Source organism: Centropristis striata, chromosome 18, assembly GCF_030273125.1.
Source record: "Centropristis striata isolate RG_2023a ecotype Rhode Island chromosome 18, C.striata_1.0, whole genome shotgun sequence".
Lineage (NCBI taxonomy): Eukaryota > Metazoa > Chordata > Actinopteri > Perciformes > Serranidae > Centropristis > Centropristis striata.
This window is the reverse complement of record NC_081534.1, coordinates 1829982-1839363: the sequence shown is the minus strand read 5'-3', so window position 1 is coordinate 1839363 and position 9382 is coordinate 1829982. Positions and strand designations below refer to the sequence as shown.

Below are 9382 nucleotides of genomic sequence, written 5' to 3'. Positions count from 1 at the left end.
GGCCGATTTTAAAATAAGCCCCTAAAACCTGAAGTTTTGTTAGTAATTGTATCTGTCTTTTTTTGGTAATTCTGTGTCTTTTTTGATAATTTTGTGTCTTTTTTTTGGTAATTCGGTGTCTTTTTTAATAATTTTGTGTCTTTTTTGTTAATTTTGTGTCTTTTTAATTTTTTAATTTTGTGTCTTTATTTGGTAATTCGGTGTCTTTTTTAATAATTTTGTGTCTTTTTTGTTAATTTTGTGTCTTTTTTTGTTAATTTTGTGTCTTTATTTGGTAATTTTGTGTCTTTTTTTGGTAATTTTGTGTCTTTTTTTGGTAATTTTGTGTCTTTTTTAGTAATTTTGTGTCTTTTTGGGTCATTTTGTGTATGTTTTTAATAATTTTGTCCCATTTTTTGGTAATTCTGTGTCTTTTTTTGGTCATTTTGTTTCTTTAAGTAATTTAATGTTTTTCAGTCATTTTGTGTCTTTTTTTGTAATTTTGTGTCTTTCTTTGCTCATTTTGATACTGCCTCCAGCAGCCCCCAGGTAATTTGAGTTTGAGACCCCTGCCTTAAACCATTTCACATAACAGTAAAAAACAATTTGCAGATCTCACTTAGACTTTCCAGCAGAACTCTAAACACAATCTCATTCTCAAAACACATTCTGCACTCTAATGCACACGTCATCCATACTGGTGAACACAAGTGGCAACAATCAAATACAAAAAGAGATCACAGGTCCACTCAAAATTGATTTCACTTCAAATCATGTGACACAACCAATATAAGCCGGTTCAGAGAGCAAACAGGTTGTTGAAGGTGGACAGAGAAAGTCTAACAATGGATAAAAGAAACAATGTGACGATTGTAGGCTTTATACTGTACAATCAACAAATTGTCTGGCCCTGAACATGGTGCTTTCCATTTGTTTACAGTGACTGCTCAATAGATTCAATAGTTTCACATCAACAAAGAACAAGAATTACAGTATCACAGAAACAAAGGACACGTTTGTGAGATGTGAGATTAAAATTGTACTTCTCCCTGAGAACTACATGTTGTGAACAACATGTTTTCTTTTTTTTGGTGTATTGTTTACTGACTGCTTGATGTAGTGTATATTATTTTGATTGCTTTGTTTGGGCGGTTGTGGCTCAGTTGGTAGAGTGGTTGCCCACCGATCGGAGGGTTGGTGGTTCGATCCCCGACCATGGCAGTCTACATGTTGAAGTATCCTTGAGCAAGATACTGAACCCCAAAAAGAAGTCAGAGGTTTTATAAATAGTGCTAGAAGCGGAGGTTTTGTGTTAAATGTTTTCAGAAAATGGAGCAAGGTTTCAGAAATTCTGTTTTAGCAATTGAGAAAAACTGTAATCAAGTGATGTGTCACCCTACTGTGAATAATAACAAATGTTTAATTTTTTTTTACTGTGTCAAACGTGAGGTAGTTATAGAAACTCAGATAACAACGTAGAGTTTTGGTTTCCTGGTCTCCTGGGTCAAAGTCCTAGGATTGTTTGCTGCTAACTACAAATGTAAATATGGGTCATTTTAAGCAGCTGTACAAATGACACACAGATCATTTTTTAAGCTTGAGTTTGGCAGTTTGAGCTCTGCCATTTTTTATTTCTTTTGGAGCCTTAGGTCACCATAGCTGTGTCCCAATTTCAAGGAAGGATGCTCAAACGGCTGGATTTGAAGGATACATCATCATCCACATCCGCCGAAGGACTGTCCCAGAGTCCAGGATCCTCCAGAGGACAGAGTCCGGCAACGCTTTATATTAAGGTCCTTAATAACCATTAATTAACAAGTAATAAGGCATTGTTCTCGCTTTAGATCCCTTTAGCTGCAAAAAGCATAGTTAACTGTTAACAAGTGCAGAGTGAACTTATAATAGATGAGCAATAAAGTATATTTTAATATCAATAAGCAAACAATAGATTAATAAAGGCATGGCAAAGACATAATGGGTGGGTTATGGGTGTTTGTAATGCTATTATGAAGAATTATAAGATACTCATGAGGCTTTTATTGATGTTCTTATTATACATCTCTTATAGCCTGCTATTAGCTGTATTATAATGCCATTATTAACACTTATATAGGCTTATAAACACACAGGGTAACACTTTACAATAACCAACTAAGTGATGTTTATAGATGGTTTATAAACCAATTATTAACCATTTATAAAGTGCTATTAATCGTTAAATGTTTTCAAATCATTAACATACTTGATTTGGTGTTAAACATGTTATGAGTGCAACAATAATTTAATTGTTAATGGTAAAGTAACTATAAACTTACATTAATACACCATGTATTTGTCATTTATAAATTATGTCGTTAGTTAAACATTAAGAAATGATGTATTTACCATTCTAAAAGGCCTATTAAGGGTTTATAAATGATGATTAAACATGAATAAACTACCTGTTTACCATTTATAAATGATGGTTTTTTGTAAAGTGTTACCGTGAAACACGTCCTCCTGCTGTCGGGGAAGCATCTTCGCCCCCGCACCACTCTGACTGGTTAATAAGAGCATTTTTTGCAGTGTAATCTCACTATCTCTTGGAGTGAGTGAGCCACCAGTGTGGAGAATCCTCGGACACGGGAGGTGGAGGCTGCTGCTGCTGCTGCTGCTCCGCTTCAGGACTTAGACGAGGATGGATGGAGTTTCTGCGCAACGATAAAGCGATGGATTCCCATGCTTTTTACCACCTTTTTGGCGCCTTGTTAAATTGCGGAACACGGACTTAACATCAGCAGAAAAAGGAGTTGTTTGCGTAGTTCCCTGGCGGCAGAGTTTAATTTCTCAGAGAGGCTTCACATCCCTGGAGATTGGGGTTTGTAAACTTTATGGATTTATAGCAATATAACGCATGTATATGGCGTCTTTTCTGCTCTGATTTAGTTGCGTTTCTGCTGTTAAAGGTGCGTAAAATCGGTTTGAAATGTCCGACTTACACAACCGGAGCCAAACCAGCGCACGTCGCAGTGACTACGTGTGGCAGTATGAATATTATGACGACGAGGAGCCCGTGTCTTTTGAGGGACTCAAAGCGCACAGATGTAAGCTGAAAACAACTGAATATATCACCTATAACAGTCTTCCATTGCTTTTACTGCCCTTAACTGTGCGTGTGTGTGTGTGCGTTTCAGGGCGTGCAAGTATGAATGTGTGTGTGTCAGCAAACAAGGTTGCTCACCTTTATGGCTGTTAATTGATCATTCAAAAAAATGAATGACCAAAAAAAGACACAAAATGACTAAAAAAAGACACAAAATGACCAAAAAAGACACAAAATGACCAAAAAAGACACAAAATTACCAAAAAAGACACAAAATTACCAAAAAAAAAGACACAAAATTACCAAATAAGTAAACAAAATTACCAAAAAAAGACACAAATATTTTGGCAGTAAAATGTCACACAGCACATGCACTAGATGTTTTATACACATGCACTACTCTAATGATGATGACAGAAGCTACTTATAATAATAATCCCACCAGAAAGCATACGGAGCATTTAGCAGCATGCTGAGATCAACTGATGCTCACTTAAACTGAGTAAGTGATGCTTTTGCTGTCAGAGAGAGAACCACTGAGAATAATTAATCACACAGGGAGGAGCAGAGAGATTTAATCAATTATGTTCCATAATAATAACATTCTCTCTCTCTCTTCTCCCACATTTCAGACTCCATCGTTATTGGTTTCTGGGTTGGACTTGCTGTGTTTGTCATTTTCATGTTCTTTGTCCTCACCCTGCTCACAAAGACAGGAGCGCCTCATCAAGAGTGAGTATAATAATGATTCTAGACCAGTTTTACTGTGGGGGCCAAGCAGGGGCCAGTGTTTAATCAGAGGGGCACATTAAAAATCGTCAAAAATGATATTTAAGCGTTCAAAACCTTTATTTTAGCTAAAATTCTCATATTTGGAAGAACTACACTGATTGAAGCGATGAGACTTACCAACATTAACGGTTATTTTCAACCTGGTCTCACAGAAATCCGTGAAATAGCCACGGATTTCGCTTAACTCAAAATCCGTGGAATAGCCACGGAATTCGCTTAACTCAAAATCCGTGGAATAGCCACGGAATTCGCTTAACTCAAAATCCGTGGAATAGCCACGGAATCACTCACATTTCCGTGAAACTGACACAGATTTGGCTACAATGCAAGTTAATGCCAGTCATATCCCGTGGCTATTCCAACATACAAAGTGATTATGTACATTCACTGAGTGAAGATTTAGAAAATAAAACATATATTTCTCGCTAGAAATGTGATCAAAATCCATTTTTATGCAGAAACAAAGTCAAAATATTAATTTTTTCACTAAAAATGAGAGAACTGTCCGCCATGTTTTTTGTTCTGACCGCCGGAACCTTGAAAGTCACGTGACTTGGAACAAACCAATAGGAACAAATATCCATGGAATAGCCACGGGATATGACTGTCATTAACTTGCATTGTAGCGAAATCCGTGTCAGTTTCACGTAAATTTGAGTGATTCTGTGGCTATTCCACGGATTTTTAGTTAAGCGAAATCCGTGGCTATTTCACGGATTTCTGTGAGACCAGGTTGGTTATTTTTGTACGACAATGACATTTCTCATTTTTGTGCACAATTCCTTTTTTCTATTTTGAAAGTGCAGTACAGTGAGAATGATCTTTATATTTAGCTTTTATTGCACAATTAAACTATTATACAATGTAACATTCTGGGTTCCTTTTGTGTATAATGAAATATTGTTTGAACAAAAAATAGGTCAGAATCGTTCCGTCGTTCATCGTTATAAATTGATCATTTTATTATTAATTTGACAGGGGCCAAGGGCTTCTTCACAGGGGCAGTGGCCCCTGGAGGCCCCTGTGTAGAACCGCCACTGCAGCTCAGGGACGGTTTCAGCACCACGGAGAGCTCCAGCAAATCAGCCCCTCACACTTTTTTTTCCATCTCAGAGCTGCTGGGGCTGGTTTCATGTCTAAGGGGTTAATGCATGCTGCATGTGGAGGCTCACATATAAGGGCATGTAATGAGCAATGGGGATAATATGACATTCTGCCATTAGATTAAGGGAATACTTCACCTGCAGACTGACAAGCTGCATAACGAGTATTCACCCCGTGATGCCTTGAAACATGAAGAAAACTCTGTTTTCGCACACGCCTCCACAGGGAACGATGAATCTGATAAGAGAGAAAAACCTTGATGCAGTGAAGTAGAGCTCAGTAAACAACAACACCGAATCAAAACATCCACTTCCAGACTCTCAAGACTAATCCAAGTCCCAATTATCTCGTTGTTTGCTGGCACTTTCTTAAACACATGCATTTTAATTGAATCTTACTAATTAAAACACACTGACATTCCTGGTACGTAAAGCTAGCGTGGGTGTGTTACTCATCTGTGCCAACCTGGATGAGTAACACATCAATTTTTTTTTTTTTTGTATGAAACTTCTCCTGATTGGCCTAAATGAGTGAAAAATCAGCATTTAAGATGAAAATGGTACATTTTAATGCATGTGATCTAGCTTTTTTGGAGAGTATATCTTGTTGATTTTATTCACTTTGGGTTGTAAATATTGCAAATATAACTCCTACTTTCAATTCAAACACTTGGTACCTCATTTCTATTTATCAACATCAAAAAATGTAGAAAATTTTCCAAAAAAATCAAACATTATTTTAAAACATATTTTATATATGTATGATTTCCAATGGACATTTTAAATCCAATCCAATCCACTTTATTTATATAGCACAATTTTAGCAAACACGAGGTTTCCAAAGTGCTGCACAAACAATAAATACATAACAAAACACAATACAAAGAGATGTAGTAAACAATAGAACAGTAAGATGCAATAAGATAAAATAAATTAAAAATGGGATAAAAATAGATAAAATAAAATGTAAAATGTACTGCCCGCACAAAATAAAATATGCATGAATACAATAAAAAAAAAATCATAAAATCAACATAAAAATAACATAAAATCAACACTCTACGTGGTGTTAAACGCCAACGAGAAGAGGTGGGTTTTAAGAGGAGATTTAAAATGAGACAGTGATTTAAAAAATAAGAGTGAAATGTATTTTTTTTTATTAAAAACAAGTGAATTATCCAGATGGAACCATTATCTGTGAGAGATGAATTACAAATTGCTCTAAATATTGATTGAACTGTTAATAATAGTGCGCAACCAATGTTAAATTTTTTTTTTTTTTTTAGTTTCTGACATTTTGGATGATTAAACATGCACTGGGTCATATTGACCCAATAAAAGTCTGCTGTTCGTGACAAACGAACATTACGGGGTTAAGAACTGAGCACACTCAGCATATTGTCATGAACAGGTTCCTCCAAATACAATTTCATATGACAATTCAAATAAACACTTTTTAAACACTTGGTTAAGGTTAGGACTAGCTACTAGGGTTGCAAAATTCCGAACCTGGTCTCACAGGAATCCGTGGAATAGCCACGGATTCGCTTAACTCAAAATCCGTGGAATAGCCACGGAATCACTCAAATTTCCGTGAAACTGACACGGATTTCGCTACAATGCAAGTTAATGGATATTTGGATGGATATTTGTTCCTATTGGTTTGTTCCAAGTCACATGACTTTCAAGGTCCCGGTGGTCAGAACAAAAAACATGGCGGACAGTTCTCTCATTTTTAGTAAAAAAAATCAATATTTTGACTTATTTTCTGCATAAAAATGGATTTTTATCACATTTCTAGCGAGAAATATATGTTTTATTTTCTAAATATTCACTCAGTGAATGTACATAATCACTTTGTATGTTGGAATAGCCACGGGATATGACTGGCATTAACTTGCATTGTAGCGAAATCCGTGTCAGTTTCACGGAAATTTGAGTGATTCCATGGCTATTCCACAGATTTTGAGTTAAGCGAATCCGTGGCTATGTCACAGATTCCTGTGAGACCATGTTTCAATGTTGGAAACTTTCCATGGGAATTAATGGGAACTTACTAAAGGGAATACAGGGAATTTACAAAATTGAAGGTTGGCCCTTAACAGGGAACTTAAATATAGATGGGGAAAATGAATATAATTAGCATAATCTTGACAAATACAACTAGATTTCATTCAAGTACACTTGAATATCTGCTATTCCCCAATCACACACACACAGCACACTAATTACTACAGGGCTGCTGAGGCCACGCCCCCTGTTAAGGCCACGCCCACATGGAGACCACACCTCCTACCGAGGCCAGAGGAGAAATATTTACCTCAAAATTCAAGTTCTTGTTGTTCAATGAAAGAATTTATTGTTCGATAAAATAAATAAAACTTGATAAAGTTCTACTTACAAATAATTCTGTTGAAATGTCATGCTTTGTTTTGATTTTTTAATATTTCCAAAATTCCCCTTAGCTTAACTGCCCAGGGTTGTTTCTTCATGCATGATGGTACTAGGGTTGCAAAATTCTAGGAATTTTCAATTTGGGACTCACTTATACTTTGAAATATCATGTTTTTTTTCATTTAGAATATTTCCAAAATTCCTTAGCTTTACCGGAAATATTCCACCCCTGTGCAACCCTAGATGTTATTGTGACATTTGACCTGAAGGTGAGCTTTATTTGGCCCAAAGCATATTGCCATTTCAAGTGAAGAGCAGCAGTGGGAATTTGATTTAAAACACATAAAGGTCAGACAGAGCGGCACAGAGGTGAAGCCACAATAAATGGCTGAAGTTATTCGTTTCCCACCATTCTTTTTTTCTTCTTCGGGAAATGTTGCTGGGATGATCTTTAGTATTGATTTTCCGCCTGACACAAAAATGAAAAACAAGACAGGAAATGCTTCATCGTGGAGCCACAGGTTCACTGAAGCATTTTTCAAAGCATTTCTCTCCTTCACTGCTGTTATCTTGCTCTCTTTAACAGGAACCAGGACTCGGCTGAGAAGCGCCATCGACCCGGCAGCTGTCTGGTCGACATCAACGGTCCTCAAGATGAAAACGACAAAGCGTTCTCTCGCCCGCTGCTCGCCCAGTCTCGCTCTTATTTCCACTTCTACATCAACGAGGAGGACCAGGGGCAGGGCAAGCAGAAAACAGAGGAGGAGGAGGAGGAGAAGGTGGGTGAGGGAGCCCAGCAGGAGATCATCGGGGGCCTCGGCTCCTCCGGGATGGACGAGATGATGGAAGACGAAGCGGAGAGTCGCCAACCGACTCTCAACGGACTAATAGAGGAGAGCAAGACGGACAGAGAATGTGCCTTCTTTTCCCACTTCAACATCCCAAACTTTGTGAACTTGGAGCACAACTCGGCTCTCGGGGAGGACGAGCTGCTGTACGAGCCGTCCGCCACGCTGGAGCGCCAGGCGCAGGAGGCCCACCGGGACCTCCACTGAGACGCCACAGGCACGGACATGTGATGCAGTTTTTCTCAATTGCTAAAACACATTTTTTTTCGAATCCTCCTGTTCCTTTTCTCAGAATTCTAAACACAAAACTCTTTGGTAACACTTTACAATAACCATCATTTATAGATGGTAAACAATGCTAAAACACATTTTTCGGTAACACTTTGCAATAACCAACTAAGTAATGTTTATAGATGGTTTATAAACCAATTATTTACCATTTACAAATCTTTAAATGTTTTCAACCAATTTCTTAAAGGTGTATGAATCATTTCAAAATCATTAACATACTTAATATGGTGTTAAAAATGTTAAAATGAGTGCAACTAAAACTATTGATAAACTATTAATTGTAATTTATTGGTTTCTTAATTGTAAAGTTACTATAAACTTACATTAATACACCATCTATTTGTCATCTATGAATGATGTAGTTAGTTAAACATTAATAAATTATGTATTTACCATTCTAAATGGCCTATATATGGTTTATAAATGACGATTAAACATTAATAAACTATCTGTTTACTATTTATAAATGATGGTTGGTGTCTTGTGACAGAGCTCAGATTGGGAATGTGTTTTTTATTTTGGTAACACTTTACAATAACCATCATTTATAGATGGTAAATAGACCATTTATAAATGGTAAACAGATAGTTTATTAATGTTTAATCATCATTTATAAACCGTATATAGGCCATTTAGAATGGTGAATAGAAAATGTAATAATGTTGAACTATAATTTATAAATGCCAAATAGATTACTTTACCATAAACAAACATAATTATTAGTTTATTAATAGCTTTACACTCATCATAACATTTTTAACACCATATTAAGTATGTAAATGATTTCAAAATGATTCTTACGCCTTTAAGAAATTGCTTGAAAACATTTAAAGATTAAATATGTATAGAATTTTGTAAATGGTTCATAATAATTGGTTTATAAACCATCTATA

The 9382-nt window shown here is 36.3% G+C and overlaps 1 protein-coding gene across 2 annotated transcripts; it reads left to right on the top strand.

Annotated features, from left to right (window-relative positions):
- Nucleotides 1-2626: 2626 nt before the first annotated feature.
- Nucleotides 2627-8567, top strand: LOC131991566 (melanocortin-2 receptor accessory protein 2A-like). 2 transcript variants are annotated; one of them, XM_059357029.1, is made up of 4 exons: nucleotides 2627-2836; nucleotides 2925-3062; nucleotides 3694-3793; nucleotides 7937-8567. In XM_059357029.1, exons 2-4 carry the CDS (start codon nucleotides 2945-2947, stop codon nucleotides 8403-8405), a joined length of 687 nt encoding a protein of 228 aa, XP_059213012.1. In that variant the 5' UTR covers nucleotides 2627-2836; nucleotides 2925-2944; the 3' UTR covers nucleotides 8406-8567. The 2 variants fall into 2 exon arrangements, with proteins under 2 accessions (XP_059213012.1, XP_059213013.1); XM_059357030.1 differs by lacking the exon at nucleotides 2627-2836 and having other exon boundaries at nucleotides 2844-3062.
- The last annotated feature ends 815 nt before the right edge of the window (nucleotides 8568-9382 follow it).